The 24045-nt window shown below is 47.0% G+C and overlaps 3 protein-coding genes across 14 annotated transcripts in view; 2 read left to right on the top strand and 1 right to left on the bottom strand.

Moving 5' to 3' along the window:
• The window catches only part of PAQR5 (progestin and adipoQ receptor family member 5), a 115122-nt gene extending 99071 nt beyond the window's left edge, over nt 1–16051 (top strand). For all 7 annotated transcript variants that reach the window (XM_033189585.1, XM_033189580.1, XM_033189582.1 and 4 more), the window contains 3 exons: nt 5885–5981; nt 8418–8559; nt 12443–16051. In XM_033189585.1, coding sequence (XP_033045476.1) covers nt 5885–5981; nt 8418–8559; nt 12443–12684 — 481 coding nt within the window. In that variant the 3' untranslated portion in view covers nt 12685–16051. The remainder of the gene's footprint in view (nt 1–5884; nt 5982–8417; nt 8560–12442) is intronic.
• On the bottom strand, nt 5318–23511 carry LOC117070430. Of its 4 annotated transcripts, none has more exons than XM_033189588.1 (2): nt 22626–23511; nt 5318–6164 (listed from the first exon to the last, which is right to left on the bottom strand). In XM_033189588.1, the coding sequence occupies exon 1, from the start codon at nt 23053–23055 to the stop codon at nt 22684–22686; it is 372 nt and encodes a 123-aa protein (XP_033045479.1). In that variant the 5' UTR covers nt 23056–23511; the 3' UTR covers nt 5318–6164; nt 22626–22683. The 4 variants fall into 4 exon arrangements, 2 of the variants coding, with proteins under 2 accessions (XP_033045479.1, XP_033045480.1); XR_004431913.1 differs by lacking the exon at nt 22626–23511 and adding an exon at nt 22204–22245 and having other exon boundaries at nt 5988–6076; XR_004431912.1 differs by lacking the exon at nt 22626–23511 and adding an exon at nt 22204–22238 and having other exon boundaries at nt 5988–6164.
• The window catches only part of KIF23 (kinesin family member 23), a 34579-nt gene continuing 33258 nt past the window's right edge, over nt 22725–24045 (top strand). For all 3 annotated transcript variants that reach the window (XM_033189578.1, XM_033189577.1, XM_033189576.1), the window contains exon 1: nt 22725–22950. In XM_033189578.1, coding sequence (XP_033045469.1) covers nt 22940–22950 — 11 coding nt within the window. In that variant the 5' untranslated portion in view covers nt 22725–22939. The remainder of the gene's footprint in view (nt 22951–24045) is intronic.

Here is a 24045-nt window from a genome sequence, read left to right as displayed (position 1 = left end):
AGCAGAGATGAAGCAAGCCCCGGAGACCTGGGTGCATAGACTTGTGGACCGGCCATGGTCCAGGAACCTGGACACTCTTGGACCTGGTCCTTGGACCAGTCACTACTCCTGTCTGGTTGGCTCTCCTAGGCCTGTGTGGCTCTGATGTTTGAAATTTAGGATCAGACGGGGAGAGCACCATAGGTTGAGGGGGTGAATGAGGAAGAGAAGGCTTCGTGAGTGTGGAAGAAAGTCTCCAGAGTGAGGCTGGGCGTAGTGGCTCACACCTGTAATCCCAGCATTTTGGGAGCCCCAGGTGGGTGGATCACCTGAAGTCAGGTTTCAAGACCAGTCTGGCCAACATGGTGAAAACCTGTCTCTACTAAAAATACAAAGGTTAGCTGGTTGTGGTGGCAGGCGCCTGTAATTCCAGCTACTCAAGAGGCTGAGGCGGGAGAATCACTTGAACCCAGGAGGCAGAAGTTGCAGTGAGCTGAGATCATGCCCCTGCACTCCAGCCTGGGCAATGGAGCAAAGAAAAAAAAAGAAATTGTCTCCAGAATGGATGATCCAAGATAGTTTCCCCAGGAGCTCATAATTCAGATTCTTAGAACACTTGCTGGTTTTAATTTTTGTTTTGTTTTGTTTTTAAGTAGAGACAGGGTTTCGTCATGCTGGCCAGGCTGGTCTCGAGCTCCTGACCTCAGGTGATGCACTCTCCTCGGCCTCCCAAAGTGCTGGGATTACAGGTGTGAGCCACCCTGCTCAGCCTAGATTGCTTTCTTCTAGCCAGGAGTCTTCCCAGATGGTTCAGATATAACAGATGGGGTCTTTTGGATGTGGCACGCCTGGTGTCTTTGGAGGAACTTATCTGACAGGGCAGCTTTGCCAGACATGTCCTGGGTGCCTGAGTTTGGGGGCTTCTCCCTTTGCCAGTGAAATGGATTATTTATTTATGGAGTACATCTGTGGCTATTCCATCCATCCACCCATCTACACGCCCACCCACCCATCCAACATTCCTTAAATACCTGCCATACTCCAGGTACCACATTAGGAGCTGGGAGTGCCCCAAGGATGCCCTTACCTTCAGAGAGCACCCAGTGCTGTAGGAGAGACAGACTGCAGATGCCCCTAGAGGCCCATGAGGCCATCATTTCCTTTACAGTGTAGCGGGAGGGAGTGTAAGCAAATAATGATAAGGCAGAATGACACGTGCTGAAATACACAGGGTTCTGAGAAGTGGCATTAGGACTGGATATTGAAGGAGGTCGAACACTTTAGCTGAAGAGGAGGACAGAGCAACCAGCCAGGACAGGGATGAAGACTACAGAGAGGGTGGGCCAGGGTGGGAAGCAGCAAGGTGCATCAGAGCTGCCAGAGTCTGCAAGAGTGGATAGAGGAGAGCAGCTGCAGAAGGACTTGGATGGTGGGCTGGGGGCTTGTGGGTCCTATGAGGACTGGTCCTTTGCTCATGAAGGATGAGAGTCTCCTAGGGAAAAAAAAAATCCTATGCACTCAGCTTCTGTGCCCTGAGGGGTTTCCAGGCATGTTAACAGCCACAGAAGTGGGAGCTGAGGGGAGAGGGAGGTGGGGGGCTATGCTGGAAGCGAAAAGGAGGAAGGGGGCACATGCCACACTCTTGCACCCAAAGGTAGAGTGGGCATTCCAGCTGTGGCCCTTCCAGTGCCCTTTGTACCTTGTCCTCGCTCCACGTTCCCCTTTTTTTTGCTGCTCTTACAAGCTGTCCTCCACTCTGTTCACTCCCTGTCTCTGCCTTTGGTGTCTGGAGAGTGAGAAAGCTGACTCGTGCAGAAGTGATGCTGGCCCTGAGTAACTTCAGGAGAAGTGGGTAGAGAGGAGGGTGTGGGCATCTGGAGGCCTGAATTTCAACTCTGCTCCCCTAGACTTGCTGTGTGGCCTCAGGGCAGTCACTGTCCCCCTGTCCCCTCTGGGCCTCAGGGTCTGCATCTCCAGTGAGGGCATCTGAGACAACATCCTCTGGGTCCTCTCTGGTTTGGGCATCCCGCAATGCCAATGCCTTAGTGTCTTCTCCAAGCTTCCTCTCCCAGCTGTCTTCCTCCCCCAGGCTCCACCCCTGCCTCTCCCTCCTGCTCCATCCAGCTGTAGTTGGGCAGAGCAGGAGAGAACCACCTTCCCCTCCCAGGAGCACAGGGGGAGACCAGGAACCTCAATATTAGCTTGATAGTTATCTGATGCTTGCCTGAAAATCAGGGTTGAAATGGCATTTGTTCCATTATAAGGCAGACCATTAAGGCTAATCTCAACATAGCTTTGTCGTACCCTGAGTGGTTTTTGGTTCTTACTATCATGGACTTTGGTTCAAATGGATATGTTCCAGAAAACTGCCTTCTCATTCTGTAGCATTTGAGAGGGGAAATGAGAGAATGTATGCCTTCTTCATGGTTCTTGGAGCAAGGTGGGGGTGGCCGAGGCCCTGGCCTGCTCATGTCTGCACAGGAAAGGGCTGCCACTCTCTTCAGGAATGTCAGTTACACAGAGAGTGCTGTATATCACAAATCATTGTCCATCTCCATCCAATGCGTCCAACCATTGATTGCTTTTTTTTTTTTTTCAAAGAGCTGAGTGAAAAACCCACTGGTCAGAGCTGTGAGGGCGAGAGATTAATTTTCACTCATGAGCTCTGCTGTAAGGACAGCTTGGCAGCTGCTGAGGCAGCTCAGAGGGGTGGAGCTGACCTGGAAGGGGTTTGAGGTTAGCGCAGGAGGTAGAAGGCTCAGCAGACATGGTTCTCAGACAGAAGCTTGGCCAGGTACGGGCGTGGGGAAATGTCCACATTCCTGCAGTTCTCCAAAATAAGACAACTCCTACGCAATAAAACAACCATAAACACCGCCCCCATGTACACACACACGTGCACTCGTGCGTGCACCTCTGCAATAGAATGATTTTTCCAAAGGCCAGTTAGTTTCAAGCCCTAGTTCCGGAATTCCAGTTGCCAATCCTTCCAGCTGTGTAGTCAGGGTTTAGAACAGACTGTGTTGAATCGACCTTCTCTTAACGAAGGCTTCTCCCGCAACTCAGTGTCTTGCCAACCTCATTCTGAGCAGAGACCTGACTTCCTGCATAGCAGCCCCTTAGCCCTCTGCTGCGGGACTGCCCTACTAAGTCCGAGCAGGCTGGGCTGTGGGGCCGCGCGTGGGGCGCCTCTGAGGATGCTGTGGCTGTGGCTCTGCTCTGGCTGTGGCGACCTCGCGTGGCCTGATGCGGAACTGCAACTTGGTAGCGGGCGGCCCTTCTCCCAAGCTACCGGCCCTTCTGCCTTTTTCTCTCTGTTGCCGTCTCTCTTCTATTCTGCTTTTTCTCCTCTTTTCCCTCTAGACTCGGCTTTGCAGCTGGAGAGGCTGGTCCGTTTGCCCCTGGGGAAACACTTTGTCAGGCCGAGCGAAATGTTGTCTCAAGTCACAGAAAATCCATGCTTTGGGGGATGGCCTTCGCCAGCCAGAGCCAGATTTCTTCGTGTAAGTGGCCACAGGGGCCCTTTAAGAGCGAGCCTCTCAACCCAGAGATGGCAGGCGGTGGCAGGGCACAGGGCAGGAGGGGGCGGCCTGCCGCGGCCGGGCAGGGTCTGCTGGAGGACTAAGAAGGCCGGTGAGGCAGGTACCTGGCTCTCGGGATGGCAGGAGTGTGTGCCCTCTGCTCCAGGAGCAGAGCGGGCAGGGAAGGGTGAAGGCTGGGCGGAGTCTGAAGCTACTCAGCCTACTGCCTGAGGCAGAGGGGTGACACTTGGGAACCAGAAAGCCCAGGGTTTATATCCTAGCTCTGCTTCTTATTGACTCATCTGACTTCAGGCAAATTGCCCAGAACCTGTTTCTCCCTCCTGTTCCTATTTTCTGGACCAACATAGATAAAAGGTGGGGCGGGGGAGAGAATGGAGCTCCACGATGCATGTTTTTTAAAAGCTGCTATTTAGTCTGTGTGACTGTACCATGCACAGTTCTAAACACCTCACGAGCATCGTTTCATCAGATCCATACAACAAGGCTGTGACGAGGCACAGTCATTGTCCCTGTGTCACCCGTGAGGATCAGGAAGTACACAAAGCTTAGTGACCTGCCGAGGTCACTTGGTTGTGAAGGGCAGAGTCAGGATTTGAACCCAGTGTGTCCCGATCAAGCTCTCCACATGAAATCACAGTGCTGCTGCCTCACCTCTCCTAGAGTTTGGATCTTTTTTGGGGGGACGATGCATCCTAGTCCCTTCTCATTGAGCTTCTCACTTGGTACATGCCATGTGCCATGTATGACTTACAGGTAGGGTCAGCAAAGAAGAGACACGAAAGTGGGCTGGAGTGAAGTTGGAGTTTGTCTTGGGAGGCTGTGGGGCTTCTTGGGGCACACAGTGGTGTCCCTTTCCTCTGAAACGGGAATCTCTGGTGGGCGTTTGTGCTCAGATGCCCTGAGGACTGAGTGGAGCACACTAGCCTGGAGAATGTCCACATCCTCAGACCTGATTCTGTGCTGGGTCCCCGGGATCCAGGCCTGACCAGACCTGGCACCTGCCTGAGGAGGGTTCCCTAACTGCCCGATGTGGAAGTCCCTGCATACTCCATGCTGAGGTATACAGGCAGCAGCCAGGTTTATGGTCAGGTAGCTTTACTGGCTCATACGAGATGTGAACAGCCTGGCCACGGGAAATGCATCTGGGTTCAGAGGAAACAGCAGATGGCATTTGAAGGAGAAAGAACAGGCTTGTGGACTGGTCCCGAGGTTCTTGGGAGCAGAGTGGGAGCCACAGCAGGACCCAGACCCCATCCAGTGTGCTCCAGTGTGATGATGGGCAGAACTGTCAGCAAAGGCTGAAAGGGCCCAAATGCATGCATTGCCTTTACAGACTGCATGAGAACAGCCATCCCAAGAGCCTCAGCGTGTGGCTCTGCATCCCCTGTGCTGGGTTCCTTACCCTGCAGCCCTGTGGGCCCTGAGGGAGGACACAGCCCTCCATAGTACACCTCAGCATTGATATGGGGACTGTACCTGTCCCTACTACCTGGCCTTGGTGGCCCAGTCAGGGCCCATGAGCACTTCCTTACCCAGGCCTCAGTTCAGGGCTGTGGTTTTATGCAGAGATCCTCCTTGCCCATCCCCATGTCCTCCCAGTGTGCAGCCTGCCCTCTGTGCAGCCCAGTTCCCCATACCCTGAGCTGCTGCCCCAGGCTGGGCCCAAGTCAGCTGAGGCCCTGTCATCTTCTGTCTGGGGGGACCTGCCTCTCAACAATCAACATCACTTGTTTTAATGTTGCTGTCAGCTCTCTTGGATTGGAGGTTGGGTGAGGGTGGCAACGAAGGAGAGAAGGAGACTTCATGTTTATTTAGTTTTCCCAAGGCAAGTATCCCTGTTTGTGGTATAAATATTCCAGAAAGCTCTCCAAGGATCAAATGCCTACTTCAACCCAGGCCTCCTGCATGATAATACTTGGGCTCCAACTAGATAGGTGCATCTCAGCCTTTGCAGAGTGTGCCCCCCAAGAGTCTGTGGCAGTGGATCCCCCGATGCTCCCTACTCATTCCCTGTCCCTGTAGCAACTACAGTTTTAAAAGGCTCTTTGGCAGTTACGTAACTTGGCCCTCAAAGGGTTTCTGCCTGGAGGGTTAAGCGCCTCCTTTCTGGCTTAGTCTGGGCACTGCTGCTTCCCATGGTCTAGAGATGGTGTCTCCGGAGATCTTTCTGCATCTGAAGTTTTGTCACTTCCATTGGGGTGGGAGGAATGGATGAGGCTGGTGGAGAAGCTGCTGGCCACAGGAGCTTGTACAAAAATGCTTGTCTGTTGATGACCAGGCCCTCGGTGTGCATGCATGTGCGTCTGCAATTTACTGAGACTCTTTTCATTCCATTTCCTCCCCACTTTCCTTCCCTCATTTAGGTTTCTTGAAATCCAGAAGCCCAGACTCTGTAAGGTGATTCGTGTGCTCGCCTTTGCTTATCCGTACATGTGGGACTCCCTCCCCATCTTCTACAGGGTAAGGACTGGCTGTATCTCCTCTCTGCCTGTTGGCAACACCAGGAAGCCAGTTGTCTTCCTGAGCTTCTGGGGGTCACAGCACTGCAATGGGAACTGTAGAACAAAACAGGAGTCGAGACCTAGGTGAAGGGGGCCAGCCCCTCCACACCTGTGGGTATTTCTCGTCAGGTGGGATGAGAGACTGAGAAAAGAAATAAGAAAATTTTTTCTTAGTACAGATCAAAATGGAATTTCTTATGTCTTCCTTTTTCTACATAGACACAGTAACAGTCTGATCTATCTTTCTTTCCCCTGCACCCAGGTGCTGCCTTGGTGGCACTTGAGGAGTGGTTAGGAGATGGCCTAAGCACAGAGGCCCTGACTGACAATATGACTGGGGGCTCAGGAATGTCATAGAGCCAGGCAGAGCAGGCAGCCCGGGGCTGAGTGGAGTGAGCAGGAGAGCGAGCTCTGCAGGCAGGTCTCCAATACTTGCTGTCAGTCCCTGGGCCAGTTCTCTATGCCTCAATATCCCTCATCTGTAAGCCGGGCTTGATAACACCTCATGGGCTGTGGGGAGGATTACACAGAGAGAACATGTAAAGTGCTGACTGTTAGCAAGAGTTCGGGAATGCATTGTTCCATCATCAAGCAGTATACTGTTAATACTGAAGGAAAAGGCATGAACGAGGGTCTTAAAGGAGCGATGGGAACGAGATGGAGAGCATAAAGGAAGAGGGTATAGTAGGGACAGCAAGTAGGACAAGAAGGGGAAAGTCCATGCACTTTCAAACCATATGGGCTTGAGTTCAAATTCTGGTCCCACTGCTCACTGGCTTTGTGACCTCAGGCAGGGCACGCAACTCTCTGAGCCTCAGATTAGTTTCCTCATCTGTACATGAGGGTACCAGCCCTCCTTTGTAGGGGGTAATGAGGATTAATCAAAACAATGGATCTGATAGGCTCTGCAGTGCCTATCCAGTACCCGGTGAGTGAAGTTTCCTCCCAGAGGCAGTGTCCTGTGGGCTTGAAGAATAAAGCCCAGATGGCAGGGCTGAGGGACAAGGGGAGGGGCTGAGCTCCACCCAGCAGCTGGGACATTGAGCACGTTCTCTGTGCTCTGCCTCTATGGGTCTGGAGGAGTGCCAAAGATGGGGCTGCAGCCCATTCCCCTCACTCTTTCCTCGAGGGCGCAGACCACACACGGGAAACCAAGAGCAGATAGAGCAATTCTGTCCCATGTGCCTCCAAATCAGGCAGTGCAAGTCCTGTGTTGTGACAAGCGTCGTGTGCTTCTGGCATGTGGCTGAGTCAGAGGAGGGCAGAGGGAAGGGGAGGTCCAGTTCTAAGTGCTGATGTTGATGTTGGAATCAGCCTGCCTGGATTCAGATCCTGACTTCATTTCTCACTAAGTGATATGCAAGTCACCCTCTGGCCCACTCTCCTCATCTGCAAAATGGGGAAAATGGAGTCCGCCTTATGATAATTGTGGCTCAGGTGAAATGATGCACGTAAGAGGCCTGGTTTGCTGCCCTCGGTAAGTGGTGGCTACTATGACTGTTTATAACAATAATACAAAAACTACACTTAGCTCTGAAACAGTATAGTCGCCACGATTGATACTTTTGGATGACTCAGAAGGCCTTCCAGGGATTTCTAGGCCTTAAAGCCTTAATTAGGAGCACCAGTTCAATGGATGTGCTGATAAAAAGTAAGTTCCAGCTTGAATCCACTATACAATTGACCCTCAAACACGGGTTTGAACTTATACATGGGTTTTCTTCCACCTCCGCCACTCAGGAGACAGCAAGACCAACCCCTTTTCTTCTTCCTCCTCCTCAGGATTCTCAATAACACTTGCTTTTCTCTAGCTTACTTTATTGTAAGAATACAGTATATAATACATATACAAAATATGTGTTAATTGGCAGTTTGTTACAGGTGAGGTTTCCAGTCAACAGGAGGCTATTAGTAATTAAGTTTTGGGGAGTCAAAGTTGTACATGGACTTTTGACTGCAGGGGGTCAGCGCCCCTAGCCTGTATGTTAAGAGTCAATTGTACTTACATTTTACCCCCAGAAAGAGTACCAATTATCTAATAGGATTTTTGTCTTTCTTTTCCTTTCCCATTCCTTCCTCCTTTCCTTTTTCTCCCTGCTTCAGTAAGTAAATAACCCAAAAGACTCTCACGAGCATTTAGGGGATTGAAATACAATAGTCTCGAGTCTCAATCGACCACACTCAGGATAGGAGTTCCGCTCCCATGGTGCCTGAGTTTCCTCTCCCAGGCCACAGACCTGAGGAGGTGAGGGCCTTGGCCTCTGGACTTTGTGTGTGTGTACTGACGTGTGTGGGTGTCAGAGCCCCCAGAGTCCCAGCTGCAGGTGCTGAGAAGGAAGAAGGCCTGCCTCAGGCCTGTCCTCTCAAGACCCGATGTTTCTTTAAACACCTGCAGCTATTCCTGTTCCCTGGGGAGAGTGCACAAAATGAAGCCACCTCCTACCACCAGAAGCACATGATCATGACCCTCCTGGCCTCTTTCTTGTACTCTGCACACCTGCCGGAGCGCCTAGCCCCAGGACGCTTTGACTACATCGGTGAGTGGGCAACAGCCCTGCTGCTCTGCTCATTGCCCACCTGGCTGGGCAGTGTCCTGTCCCGGACTCTAGCGCATGGAGCTGCAAAGGGCAGGGAGGGGCAGGGAGAGAGGCCAAGGTGAGTACCACTGCAAGTTGACAGAGGCCAGGATGTCCGCAGCAGGTGCACTGTTAGGTAGTATGGGCAGGATGAAGGGCAAGTGGGCCCAGGAGCCTAACGCATTCTGATGGGGTATGGAGCCAGTGTGTCCTGTTGTCATCCAGAACATGGATCCCATTATTAAATGAACATTGGGGCTGGGTGTGGTGGCTCATGCATGTAATCCCAGCACTTTGGGAGGCCAAGGTGGGCAGATTACTTGAGCCTGTGCTCAGGACAATCCTGAGTGACACAGTGAAGCCCTGTTTCTACAAAAAAACACAAAAATTAGCCGGGTGTGGTGGCGTGTGCCTGTGGTCCCAGCTACTCAGGAGGCGTTGGCTTGAGCCTGGAAGGTTGCGGCTGCAGTGAGCCATGATGGTGCACTGCACTCTAGTCTGGGCGAGAGAGATTCTATCTGAAGAAAAAAAGTACATTGGGGGCAGCCAAGGACAGGAAGAGGAAAGACAGGATGAAGATGGCTCTGAGGGTACCAGACAACAGGCGGCTGTGCAGAAAAGGGAAAAGGGGAAAGCATCTTTCTTTGTCTTGAGCATGGTGGGCAGGAGGGGGCCAGGAGTTCATGGTAGAACAGTGGTTTCTCAAGGGGTGGTCGTCAGCCAGCAGCATCAGCATCATCTGAGAACATGCAGATTCTCAGGCCCCACCACAGACCTCCTGAACCAGAAACTCCAGGAGTGAAACCCAATACTCACACAGAGGCCGAGTCATCCTCCAGATGAACCCGAGCTCAATGAAGTTCCAGATGATGTGGTGGAGAGAAGGTGTCAGAGTCACGGGTGTTTCCACCTGCTGGCAGAGTTCTTTCCCCACTCTGTCTAGGGAAGGAGGGGTGGGGCCCTGCAGAATGTGCCTCCTCTGCTCTGGCTATGGGACTGGTTAGGAGGAGGCATCCTTGCATCACTTCTGGTGAGGATGACAAGACTTTGGGGTGAGAGTTCCTTAGATGAGTACATGGGAATCAAAGGACCAGTCATTGTCCCCACCAGGGTGGGGAGCTTGCTTCTCTCCAAGCCCATTTTGTTCCTGATTTTCCATCTCCTTCCACTAAGAGATGTGGCCAGATGCAGTTTGTTTGATCTGATTAAAGTTTTATCTCTTTTTCCTCTTTTGTTGTGTCAGAAGGGGTTGTAACTAGCAAAATGCTTAGAGAACAGATTTCCAAAAAGGAGGAAAAGGAGAGGCCAGGGAATCGGAGTCACCAGCATCCTGACTGCCATGTCCACCTCCCCAGCCCCCCTTGATGAAGTAGAGGTGGCTGTGTAGCAAGTTTTGGGGTTGCAGGAAAAATAGCCCTGGGCCTTCTTTTGCTACCACTCAGGTTTCTTAATAACATTTTATTCATTCAACTCTGTCCCATCTTCTTGGGCCTAGGGGTACAGAGCTGAAAAACACCCCTCTGGGAGACATTTCCTAGACAATAGTTCATGACAGATCATTAACAAGATTTGGGACATTCTCAGTCCTTAACTAACAGTCTGCTGGAGGTGGGAATCCCTCTCTGGCCATGAGCCCCAGGTTTCCTGGGAAGTGCTGGCCTGGCCCACAGGAAGCTCCTCCCTATTCCTGTTAGGCAGGATTGTTGAAATCACTCTTCCTGCTGCAGCCACATTTCAGATACATCCAATGCTGATGGCTCTTTCTTTTATCTCACGCCCCAGTGGAGACAGGTTTGAGCGTCAGCTGGAGAAGGTGGCTAGTTACCGCTCTGCTTTGCCCTGTGTCCTGAGAGCACAGCTCTCTGCTTGAGATGAAACCACTTTGCTGCATCACATACACATTTGGAAATCATACACCGCCCATTAGTATAGCTTGAGTAAGGCAGGCATGGCAGCTCCAGGCACACCTTCTTCCTAGAGACAGATACTGGGGGCCTCACAGCTCCCTGTTGTAGGAAACTTGTCAGACATCCACTTGAGAATCCTCAACCCTTCTACATTCTTATTCCTAATTCTGCTCCTGCTCAATAGTAGAGGTGGCCAGGCTGGGTCAAGTCCTAGGACACATTTATTGAGTATTTCTTCTGAGATAGGTCCTGAGGGTGCAACACTAAATTTTCAATTTTTCTAGAGATGGGATCTCACTGTGTTGCCCAGGCTGGTCTCAAAATTCCTGGGTTCAAGCAATCCTCCTGCCTTGGCCTCCCAAAGTTCTGGGATTACAGGTGTGAGCCACCATGCCCAGCCTTTTTATTTTATTTTTTTTAAACCAAAAGAGAATCCTTATTTAACTTTTATGTTGTATTAGTTTGCTAGGGCTGCCATAACAAAGTATCACAGACTGTTGTGGCCTAAACAACTGAAATTTATTTTCTCACAATTCCGGAGGCTGGAAATCTGAGATCAAAGTGTTGGCAGAGTTGGTTTCTCCAGAGGCCTCCTCTTTGGCTTGATGGCCATTCTTTCCATCTGTCTTTACATGATCTTTTTCTCTATATACATGCATGTCTGTGTCCTAACCTCCTTTCTTTTTTTGAGACAGAAGTCTCTGTCTGTCACCCAGGCTGGAGTGCAGTGGCGCAATCTCGGCTCCCTGCAAGCTCCGCCTCCTGGGTTCACGCCATTCTCCTGCCTCAGCCTCCTGAGTAGCTGGGATTACAGGTGCCCGCCACCATGCCTGGCTAATTTTTGTATTTTTAGTAGAGATGGGGTTTCATTATGTTAGCCAGAATGGTCTTGATCTCCTGACCTCATCATCTGCCCACCTCAGCCTCCCAGAGTGCTGAGATTACAGGCATGAGCCACCGTGCCTGGCCTAACCTCCTTTTCTTATAAGGACACCAGTCACAGTGGATTAGGCCCATCATAGAGATTTCATTTTTACCTAATTATTTCTCTAAAGATCCTATCTGCAAATACGGTCTCATTCTGGGGGTTAAGACTTCAGCACATGTATTTTTCAGGGACATCATTCAGCCCATGACACATGTGATCTCCTCCTTACTCCTGGGGTCTGAGTGTTGTCCCCCAAAGCTACCCCTGACCCTAGGCATTGGACTTGTTTCCTCGCCAACTACCAACCACCCAGCATGTCCCTGTCCCTGTCACTCCCACTACCCTCTACTGTGCTCCCAGGCTCTGTGATGAGCACCATGTAAGCTGGGTCCAGCATGGCACTGGCGAGGAAGAATCCTGGTCATATCTGTGACTAACTGGCAGTAGGGAGAGGTCCACTTGGTTAGTGGCCAACAGAAAATTCAGCCAGCTTCTCCCTCAGCATTGAATGAAACTCTGAGCTGATCAGTGCTGGCTCGCCAGAGATGACCTTTGGTGCCTAATTTTTTCATCTGAAAAATGAGACTGGTGGATAGTTGTTTTAAAAAAGAATTTGGATTTGGTTTTCTCTGATGGGCCTTTTATTTTTCCCATATTGCTTCTTAAAAATAAATTTATTAAGGTGTATATCACATATTCAATAATTCCCCAATGTCAAGTATACAATTTTATGATATTTTCAGTAAATTCACCATACATCAGTTTTAGAACATTTTCATCCCCTCCATCAGACCCATGCACTGTTAATCCCTGTTCTCACCCCGCTTGAGGCAGCCACTACTCTACTCTCTGTCTTTATGGATTTGCATATTCTGGAGATTTCATATAATATGTGGTCTCCTGTCTGGTTTCTTTCACTTAGCATCATTTTTAGCATACATGCCATAGCATGTATCAGTACTCATTCCTTTTCACTGCTGATCTTGACGGCCTTTTGTGTTTGCCATAGGTCACAGTCACCAGCTGTTTCATGTGTGTGTGATCCTGGCCACGCATATGCAGATGGAGGCCATACTTCTGGACAAGACTCTGAGGAAGGAATGGCTCTTAGCCACCTCCAAGCCCTTCTCTTTCTCTCACATAGCCGGAGCCATACTTCTGTGCATCATCCTCAGCCTCAGCAACATAATTTATTTCTCAGCTGCTCTGTATCGGATTCCCAAGCCGGAATTACACAAAAAAGAAACATGACTCAGACCATAAGCTTTTCATGCCAAATGTCAACATAAAGCTGCAACACCCTAACCACCACAAGCCGGAGGCGGTTACAGCTTATCATGGCCTAAAATATTCATAATGGTTGGTGTCTTTTGAATGAATTCATGTCAAAAAGGTATTCAGCTGGGGAAATTTCTCCCAATGTACACTGGTTCTGTGTGTGTGATTTTAAAAGGAGAGCATGGTTCAAGCAAGTCCTTGTTAAGGCAAACTATTGATATTTCATTAATTTTAAATTTACTTAAAATGGAGTTTTTTATTCTATTTAAACAATTAGATTAAGCATATTACTCTGGAGCTTTGTAATATTATTTAAAAATGAATCTTGCTTCATTTGATGAATTTCATGTCACAAAGCTTCTCTCAAGAGCTCTCGTAGTGGCCTGTCGACTACTTTGGGAGAATGAGCCAGGTCAGTCACTAGGAGGACCTGAGAAAGGAAGTTGGTCACTGAGCGCCTTGGGGACTGGGAAAACATTCCAGAATGAAGAGAGCTGTTTGGGGAGAGACCTTCTTCCCTTCTCCCCCTAGTGAAGGGAGAACAGAAGGGGAGTCCTATCTTCCCACAAGTCCATTCTGCCTTCAAAGTGCAAGTTCTCAATGTCATTATGGATTTGGAATTTGTCAGTTTTTTTCTTAAAAATCCACATCAGGGTGTCGTGTGTTCTGTTATGCTGTTTTCTGGTTGCCAGTTTGATCTGCAAAGTATTATTCGGTGCAGGTAAAATGTGTTAAACTATAAGAATTGGCTGAGTTAATCCCAATTGGTTGTGCTCATCTGCCACATTTTAAACCAATGGAAATTGCTATATTTGGGGATGTCATACATTTGATATTGCTTCAGGATTTCAAATATATTGCAAAATTTGGTATCCATATGCATAAGATGTTAATGACCTTGCCAGTGGGGTGGTCACATATAATGTTCTCAAGCTTTACTGTGAATCAGAAACATCTAGTAAGCTTGTGAGAAATGCAGACTCCTGGGGAAAACCAGGGGGTTCTGCTTCACTAGGTTAAATGTAGGTTTTGTAGAGGAGATCTGCACTGCAGCAAGTCTCCCAGATGCTTCTAATACAGGAGGGCCAGAGGCCAAACTTGAAGAACTGCTGGTGTTACACATTCCAGAAGGCATTGGACCTATCAGCTTCGCTTCGCCTGATCTCAAGTTTTAGCAACTCACCAACTAAGGCATACCCCCCATTTTATGTTCCAGAGTTTTCTGCTCTGAATAGTTCTAAAACACTGAGAATTTTCTCATTTGTTGTATTACTGATTAAAGTTCAGTATTTCATGGTGTTTTCAGGGAACACAGAAATGCGGATGCAAAACAACTTTTGACAGAGGCCCATCAAACCCTGATCTGCACTTGGTAATTACTTAGGGGGCCTTCCTCACAATGCAAGATCCTTTTTGCTGACTCAGGAATACCCCACATCTTAGACTACTGCCTCTACCATTAACTAGCCCAGACATTTGAATGGCCTTGTAAATAGCTCACTGTCTAATCCTCTAAGGACAAGTAACAATTTATATTGGATGAGAGTGGTCAAGAAATATGATTTCATTAGTTTTATTATCTGTTTACTTTATTATCTGATAATAATCTAATAATAATTATTATTATTAGATTATTATCTGGGGAAGGCAGATGATAACATTGTATGGGCTGGTAAATTTTTGGTACATTAATTGCAAGCTGCATGACAAAATTTGTTTTTTTGGCAACAATCTGACATTATTAGTGGAATTCCACATCAACAGGGCCGTGAGCTTCCATTTCATCTTACTGTAACTTCAATTTTATGGCAAAAATAGGTACAAAGTTTAAATACCCCTTTCTAGTAATGCCAAAGACATACAGTGTTTTAAATTCTCTACTTTATAGATAACAAAATAATGTTTAGCTCAGTAAGAAATGAAGTAATGAGTGATCAATTTGAAGGATTTTTAGATTATTTAATCTTTGCTTATGTTGCTTTTTCACATGATTAATGATGAAAATGAAATGTTAAATCAACAAAATAACATCCAATGTTTCATAACATTTATAATAAGTTTGGTAAACTTTAGTCCCATTATATACTTTTGGGGACAGTGTTATAAATCAGAATTTTACAGCAGTTTGCAGCACACTGATTTGAAAGTTTCCACTGCAAAATGAGAAAGGGTTCAAATATATTAATTATTATTAAGTATTAAGTAATAGGCATTAGATGTCTAATGTGAGTATAATTTCATCCAAGCCATTTCAGAAAGTCTAAAAGGTTGGCAGGGGGTCAGCTAAAGACCTCACTGGAACGGGTCTCAATTTTTAAAAAGTGTCTCACTACATTTAAGAGATGTGACACATTCCCATTGGTAACAATTGCTCACCATGGCATTGTCTCAAAAAAGGCTATGGTGGGGAGGGTGGCACATTCCTAATGGAATGTACCTCTCCTCGCTCCCCTTAAGAAGCGCTACTCTAAAATTTACCAGACCTTACAACTGTGATAAAACTTGAATGTGTATGAATAAGGCCATTCAGTTAACTTTACCTCCCTTTACCCATTGAAGGGGTTCCATTGCTTTTTTTTTTAGAAAATAATTCTCATCTTTTTTCTAAAGAAATTAATTTTTGGCTGGTCTGAAGGTAGTGAGTTAGCTCAATTCATTGTTCACAGTCAGTTACAGATCAAGCTCCTTGTTCTACTCTTCCCCTCTTCTCACTACTGCACTTGACTAGTCTTAAAATAAAGAAAGAACGAATGAATGAATTAATCTGTAGCTGGATGCAGCGGCTCATGCCTGTAATCCCAGCACTTTCGGAGGCTGAAGTCGGAGGACTGCTAGAGCCTAGGGGTTTGGGACCAGCCTGGACAATAGAGCCAGACACTGTCTCTATTAAAAAATTTTAAAACTAGCTGGCTGTGGTGGTGCACACCTGTGGTCCTAGCTACTGTGGAGGGTGATGTGGGAGGATTCCCTGAACCCAGGAGTTGGATGCTGCAGTGAGCTATGATTGCACCATTGCACTCCAGACTGGGCAACAGGGTGAGACCCTGCCTAAAAAAAAAAAAAAAAAGAATTTGTAATTGTTGGTAGGATGTTGTGGGAAATTTAGAGGCCTTCTGAGTATAAAGCAGTTTAAATATTTGGTCTGCTGAAGTTTTTCTGGAAGTGTTGTACAACACTTCAAAACATATTATTTGAATGTCAGCCTCCGATTTTCTAGTCAACAATCCATTAAGGCAAAGACCTGTTTTCAAACTCAGATGTTCTCCAACTTACACTAATGTCTGGTTTTCTTGAACTATGTGAGAGAAAAAAATAAACAGAATTTATTTATTATCATAAAGTCATCCTGTTTGCCACTTAATTTGGTTGTTTTATCTACCACACTGCGTGTTCATTCACCATGAGAAACAGATCCCTGTACACATGTACATCAGTAAATCATTCAATGAATAGTTAGTGCTTAGGATGTATAGAATGGCCACTGTCCTAGGAACTGGGGATACGCAAATGAAAAAAACCTATAATGTCCCTCCCCAAAGAGGCTAGTGTTCTGGTTGGGCAGGCAGACAAGATGTATAGATGAATCCAGATAATAAGTGTTGTAAAGAAACTAAGTCTAGTAGGGCATGTGAATTGATGGTCACTCTGATAAGCTGACATTTGAAGAAGACTTAATGGGCATAAAGGAGCCAGTCTTGTCAGCTTGTCGGGGGAAGGCACTGCAGGTTGTGCTAAGTAGAGGGGTCCCAAGGCTGGCAGGTACTTGTTCTACCGGAAGGATGTTAACTCCAGAAGATACCTGGATGACTTGACTTTTGAAGAATTCTGAGATTTGCCTGATTTTTTTCCTGTAAGAAATTGCCCGTAGGGCTTTCCTATGTCTCTTGGTACTTGTATGGAATGTGTCAACTCGTAAGAAATGAACTTCAGACAGTTGCCACGCTCATTCTCTTAATGCTAAGCAACAGATTTCTGAAACAGGCTGAACTTTTTTGCCTCCTCCAGAACACAGAAGGAAAGGCCCTCAAAGATCATTTAATTCAGCGCTTTTAAAATTTGTCTGATGATGTATAATGCAGATTCTCAGGCCCAAACGTACTGACACAGACTACCCACAGTGGGGGAGGGGATCCTGTAGTTTCACATTTTTAGCTAAAACTGTAGGTAATTTTTAATATAAGGGAGTTTAGAGGCACTGATATAGTCCAACCATTTTTAAACACAATTTCGGACTTAGAAAAATGTTGCAAAATAGGGCAAAGAATTCCCAGGTAGTTTTCTACTTTCACCTTTTCTCCTTTCCCCCCTTTTCCAACAGTGAGAAACCTGACTCCCGTTAGCCACAATACGGTTTATTTTATTATTTTTAATTTTTTTTTTTGAGACCAAGTCTCACTCTGTTGCCCGGGTGGAGAGCTGTGGCACGACGTTGGCTCACTGCAACCTCTGCCTCCCGTGTTCAAGCAATTCTTCTGCCTCAGCCTCCTGAGTAGCTGGGATTACAGGCATGTGCCACAATGCCTGGCTAATTTTTGTATTTTTAGTAGAGACACGGTTTCATCATGTTGGCCAGGCTGGTCTCGAATTCCTGACCTCAGGTGATAGACCTGCCTCAGCTTCCCAGCATGCTGGGATTATAGGCACGAGCCACCTCGCCCAGCCCATAATACATTTTATTTGCTTAACCCTAGAATGTACAGAATGTTGTTTCAGAATTATCAACTAATGTCAGTGCCTACTAATTAGAATTCAACACGTTTCAAGTTTTTTTTGTCTTGAGCCTGAAGGCAAGCTTGATTCTAAATAGTCACAGTTATCTGGGGTTTTTCCCCCTTTCTGTGTATGTTATTTATTTGAAATATAGTTCAAGTCATTTGTTTCTTTTTCTGTAAATTTTACAGTCCCCCAACCCCCCAATACACACACACATACACACACACACACACGTTGATTTTATTAATTTGTGTTTTGTGTATGTAAACATTAACATCTAATCATCCATGTTACAAATGGCCTGGTGAGAGAGATTCATGGCCTGGGAACCTGAGACAATGTTTCCAGGGCCACTGAGTGACCAGCAGGCCCTGGGAGGGAACAGCGTGTGCAGCATGTCCAGGCTCCCAAGGCAGTGCTGTCTCCATTTTACTGCCTCCCCTCAAACACACTGGGCTTCAGCAGTTTCTGGTCATTGGTGTTTACTTGGTTCCCACAGCTGGACTTGCTTGTCTGGGTGTTTGGATTAATATATGGTTTCAAATTTGTGTAGTGTCAGCCCCTCTTCAATGATTTGGATAAGACTCTCCTGGTCCAATTTAATAGTTTCTAATAAAGTTAAACTTACCATAAGACCCACAATCCCACCTAAGAGAAATACACCGACATAAAGACTTTTACACAAATAATTATACCAGTTTCATAATCTCCAGAAAGTAGAAACAATCTAAATGTCCAACTGGTGAATGAATAAATTGTCCGGCATTCACACAGTGGAATAGACTCAGCAACAAAAAGGGAACAAATTACTGGTACACGCAACACGTTGTTGAATATCAAAGCATTATGCTTAGTGAAAGAAAAGACATGCTGGAAAAGGCAAAAGTATAGGGAAGAAAATCAGAAAAGTGGCTGCCAAGGCCTGGGAGTAGGGGCAGCACAGAGAATTTTCCACTGTGATGGAAATATACATTTGATGTGGTTACAGCACACTATATATTTGTCAAATACATAGAACAATACAACTAAAAAGGGTCCGTTTTACTGTATGTAAATTATACCTAAAATACTTGACTTTAGAAAGAAAAAAGCCCCTCAGTTCTCCTCTCCCCACCCTCCTACCCTCACTCCGGCCCTGGATCTCTAATTCTACAGTAAAATGCAAATCTTTTAATGGCTACAGGGAGCCCTTTGCTATTTTTGAATAGAGAAATGATGTAATTATTTGGTAGTTTTAAGGAAATTAATAAGCCAGAGAGCTTTAATACAGAAGTGAGGGAGGAAGAAGAAACTGACCTGAAGAGAAGCTGGAGGTGGTGCGGTGTAACTGGGTCCTCAACTGGAGTGTTCTTTGAAGGGATAATTCATTCATCCCTTCAAGCCATGTATGGGGCACCTGCGCTGCTAGGCACTGGGCATGCAACAATGCCATCTAGTGAGGCTGTGGGGATAAGCCAGTAGAGGAGACAGGAATGAACAGTGACTGCCAATTGGAATGTGAGTGCTGAAACAAGTCAACAGGTGCAGTGAGTGGGAAAGGGCAGTTTTGGGGGCGTGAGGGCTGTACCACGGGGCCCAGTATCCACAGCAGGGTAGCTAGCAGATCTGCAGAGAAGTAAAGGCAAGGCATTGTCAGAGGAAAGGAGGGAGAAGAGCGTGACAGCACAGAGAATGGCATGTGAGCCCAGCGTGTTCAGGGCACTGCAGTTCAACATGACTGCAGGGGACGGGCCAGTGATGGGTGGTGAGCCCCAGAGGAAGCGCCTCAGGACCCTGTGGTGGGTCTCCAACAACGGCGAAGCACTGCAGAGTTTCATACAGGTGTGTGACATAATCAGGTCTGTGATTTAGAGGGGAGCAAAATGGAAACTGGATTGGAAGGTGGCAGCAGAGAGGCCTGTTAGGACATTGCTGTCTTCATTAGACAAGAGATGATGGTGGCCAAGGAGATGGAGAAAAGTGGAGCGGTTTGGAGGTTTGGCTGCTTAGTATGTAGAACTGTTAAGATTTAGTGATTGAATATTGAGACAGAAGACAGAAAAGCCAAAAATGGTGCCTTAGACTCTGGCTTGGCAGATGCCATCCACTGAGAGGCAGCAAGTTTGGGAGAAGAGATTAGAATGTGTTAGGTGTGAGATGCTTGTGGGATATCAAAGTGGAGAATCCAGAAGACAGTTGGATATATGGCTCTGGACCTCAGAAGAGCAAACATGAATGGTATATGAAGCCATATGAGTGCTTGAGAGTGCCTAGGGAGAAGGTACACCTAGTGACCAGCTCTAAACCCTGAACCACAACATTTAAGGGAGAAAAAAAGAACTCACAAAGGAGACTGAGAAAGAAGGGCTAGACAGCTAGGAGAAAAAATAAAGGCATGGGAAGAAAGGAATGGGCAACATTTTTTAGTGTTGTTAAGAAGTCAAGACAGACAATGGTCAATTAGATTTAGCATCGAGGCAGTGGTAATTTTGGTGACAAAAGGTCCAATGGAAAGTCTGAGGTAGAAGCTAAACTGAAGAGCAACTAGGAGATAAGTAATCAGCAACCAAGCCCAATTCCGAAATGATAAACATTCCAAACTCTAGGCCAGGCACGGTGGCTCAGGCCTGTAATCCCAGCACTTTGGGAGGCCGAGGCAGGTGGATCACTTGAGGTCACGAGTTCGAGACCAGCGTGGCCAGCATGGTGAAACCCCATCTCTACTAAAAACACAAAAAAATTAGCCGGGCACGGTGGCACGCGCCTGTAGTCCCAGCTACTCGGGAGGCCAAGGCAGGAGAATCGCTTGAACCCCAGAGGTGGAAGTTGCAGTGAGCCAAGATTGTGCCACTGCACTCCAGGCTGGGTGACAGAGACTCCGTCTCAAAAAATAAAACAAACAAACAAAATAACAAACTCTAGCTTGACAGCAAAGTCCTAATGATTCAAAGACTTCCACATAAGAAGCAAAGCAATAAAAGCACTAGGAAACAAAAAATGGGTAATAAAATAAAAAACTCAGAATGGATATATTTTTCTAGTATGACACAAAACAGAAGCCATAAAAGACAGACAAATCTGTCTACCTGAAATTTTTTCTAAGCTGTCACAAAACATACACAAATAAAAATAACCTAAATGTGAACAATAAAAATATTTAAACTCGTATTTTGGATGAGGACCAATTTTTTTAATATAAGAACTTTCACAACTCATTAAGAAAAACTAACAACCAATAGAACAAAGAGGCAAAGAATATGAACACAGTTCATAGAGAAGGAATCAAAAGGGCTCTTAAATACATGAACAGAGAACATCATTTATCTGAAAATAAATGAAAAATTTAACTACATGTTTTTTCTCACCAGTTGATAACAGATATCAATAGATTGATATCTACCGAAAAGTTTGATAACACTTTGAGAATTGTGGAGAAATAGGCACTCTCATACAGGCTGGTGGGAGTGTACATTTGGACAGCTTATGGAGAACAATTTGCAATATCTGTGAAATGTTACACATGTGTATACTTTGACTCAGCAATTCTGTTTCTAGAAATGTGTCCTACATATTTACCTGCATTGTATAAATTTCCAAGTTTATTCACTATAGCTGTATCTGTAATAGCAAAAATTGGAACCATCCTAATGTGCAATGTAGGGGTGGAAAAGGTGATACTTTTCTTTACCCATCTTAAGGGTCACAGCTGACATTACCATAACAAAAGACAGGTTAACAAGATAAACGGATAACTAATTTATTGAATCACAGCTTTATGTGGTGTAAGTGCCTTCAGAAATGAAGACCCAAAGACCCAGAGAAAGCTGTCCATTTTTATGCTTACATGAGATGAAGAATGGACAGCCGTGTAGAAATGTGATTGGACAAAAGGAGTATGATCTAATGGTAACAGACTGAAGGAGGAACCCAGCAAGTCCTGTCTGTTCAGATTCTTCTTGGCCTCTCTGTGTAGCTTTCCTTCTTCCTGAATGTAGGGCAAGACCCTTTTGGAACAAGGGTCTTATGACAAGGTACATCAAAGAATTTCTTTATGGCCAGCTTTTACACAAAAAGGTGGGGGAAGGCTAGATTAATATGTCTAGGTTTTTCTAGAATAACGTTTCTGGCTTGCTTGGGTGAAAAGGGGTTCTAGTTTCCATGACTCGCCTTGGGGAACAGAAATTCTGATTTCTATTATTTGCTTTAGGAGACACAGAAGGGTAGGAGACAAGAAGGCAGGAGAAAGTCAGAGAGAGACTTTGCTTTTAAGGCTTCTCTGAGGCACTTTCAATCTTCTTTAGTTCAAAGCACTCAGTGTGCCAAAGAGCCATACTTTGGGGTGTTGTTTCCTGAGCACCAACGATATGGGCCAAGGATATTAAATTGTGACTATCCTTACCAGTGCTGTGGTCCTTTAGGAAGTTGAGAAGGGGCTAGAATTCCATGAGAGCCCAGGTGTAGATGTGTATTTGATAGTCATCGGCTTAGGATCAAAGACTGAAGTGATATAGAATCAGTTCATCTAAGGCAAGAGAGTAGGTTCTAAAGGTTGCCCTTTAGAACCTACTCTTCAAGGGTAAAGACCAAATTTTATTCATCTCCGTAAGGCAAGGATCAAACACAATCAAGATTAGATAAAAATAGGCCGGGCGCGGTGGCTCACGCCTGTAATCCCAGCACTTTGGGAGGCCAAGGTAGGCGGATCACCTGAAGTCAGGAGTTCCGGACCACCCTGGCCAATATGGTGAAACCTCATCTCTACTAAAAATACAAAAATTAGCTGGGCGTGGTGGTGCGCACCTGTAATCCCAGCTACTTGGGAGGCTGAGGCAGGAGAATTGCTTGAACCTGGGAGGCGAAGGTTGCTGAGGTGAGCTGAAGACTGCAGCCTGGGCGACAGGGCAACTCCATCTCAAAAAACAAAAAAGGAAAAAAAAAGATTTGATAAAATAATGTACATATAGGACAGAGCTGGAGGGAAACCCAGGAAAGTTGAATCAGAGAGAGAAAAGAAGCCAAGATAATGTGGTGACTTGGAAGGCAGACAGAGGGAGCCTGAGACTCGGAGCAGGGCACAGCACAGGAATACAACACTTTTCACCAGAACGACATTCCGACCTCTGAATCAACCCTGGAAAGGCCCCTCCATTGAACTTCTTGTGATGGAGGAAAAGAAACCCTCAATATCCTCATCGCAAGGCGGAAGAGTTTAAATACCATACCTCAAGATCTCCCTCCAGCCCTGACACACAACTCCGCCGCCCTTTTAGCGTCGGTCGCCTAGGAGACAAACGCCACTTCCGGTAGCGCAGTCACTTCCTCGGAGGTCCTGCGGCTCCCTGCGGACGGGCACTGATTGGCCCGTTTGAAATGCGCCAGGCGGGAGCTCACCTGGGCTCTTAGCGTCGCCGCCGGCTTCGCAGAGCACCGCGCTTTAGCCGCGGAGTCCGCGTTCCTGCTGCCGGTCCTAACGTCCCGCAGTCTTCGCCAGCTCGCCGTCCCGTGCGCGCGTTTGGGCGGCGTGGAGCCTGCTGCCATGAAGTCAGCGTGAGTACGAGGCCACCGAGCAGGGAGGGAGGGCGGACGGGGGCCGGGGCCGCGGGGCTCGGGGCAGGCGTCTCCTCGCAGGCCGCGGCCGGATGCGGACAGCATCCCGCCCGGTGCTGCTGCGGCCGCGACCCCAAAGTGGGAACCTCCACGTGTGGCAGCTCCGCGGGAGCCTGGGCGCGGAGCCCCCTGCCGCGTCGCCCCCAGCCGCCCCGACTGGGCTTCCAGAGGCCAGGAAGCGTCGGCCTGAAGCCGGGAGTGTTTTATGCCTCACCCGTTTCCCGGTAGCGGGGCTGTCCTCTTCGGGTCCCCGGGACAGCCTTCCCCTTCTCAAGTTCCCCTTCTCCCTCGCTGGCTGCCGCCGCCTCCAGAGCGCAGTTGGCCGACTTAGTGCGGATCGGGGGTGGTCTCGCGTGTGGAGCCGAGCGAGTGTGCTGGGCAATGGTTAGGTGGGCTCCGTTTCTGGAGAGCCCTGGCACCGGTGATCGCCGCGAGCTTTTTTTTTTTTAGCCCAGCACCCTGTCCCTGAGGCCGAGCCCATCCGCTTAACACAGGCCAGTTACTTCTGCTGTATTCTGTGGCCGCAGAGAACCCCCGCCCACATTCCTAAGCCAATATTTTCGGCGCAGCATCATTCCTGGGTAAAGAAGTATTTGTCGTGCAAAGGAGAGGATTGGCTTTATTACCATTTAGGAAGTTGTTTGCAAAAGGCCACTTGTTTATTAAGAGGCCGAAGTCAAAATCTTTAGATGAAAACAATTTATATATAAGAAATATACGTTGAGTTTAAGTTAAGCCCACCACAATGTGTTTGCACTGAACAACACGAATCTGCTTGTGTTTCATCTGAGAATACGTTTTGAAAAATATTTTTAAACTACAGTCAAAGCCAATAGTCTCACTTAATTTTAATATGTTAAATGTATGTCTAGCCTATAGATAAATGTGAAGGGGAAAAGATGAGATGCTAGAGAAACGGTGAAATCAATCAAAATAACTTTTTGATTGCCCCTACTTAAGAAACCAATAAATTGGCAGTTTGGGACCAGAATTTTTTGGAGACAGAGTAATCGTTTTGAGCATTCAATGACTGGT

The sequence above is a fragment of the Trachypithecus francoisi genome, unplaced genomic scaffold (genome assembly GCF_009764315.1).
Source record: "Trachypithecus francoisi isolate TF-2019V2 unplaced genomic scaffold, Tfra_2.0 Lachesis_group3, whole genome shotgun sequence".
Classification (NCBI taxonomy): domain Eukaryota; kingdom Metazoa; phylum Chordata; class Mammalia; order Primates; family Cercopithecidae; genus Trachypithecus; species Trachypithecus francoisi.
Note: the sequence above shows the minus strand (reverse complement) of the source record. Positions and strands in the feature narration are given on the sequence as shown.

Excerpts from the sequence above, each read along its gene's own strand:
- LOC117070430 (XM_033189588.1), bottom strand. The coding sequence starts at position 23,055 with ATGCTGTCCGCATCCGGCCGCGGCCTGCGAGGAGACGCCTGCCCCGAG.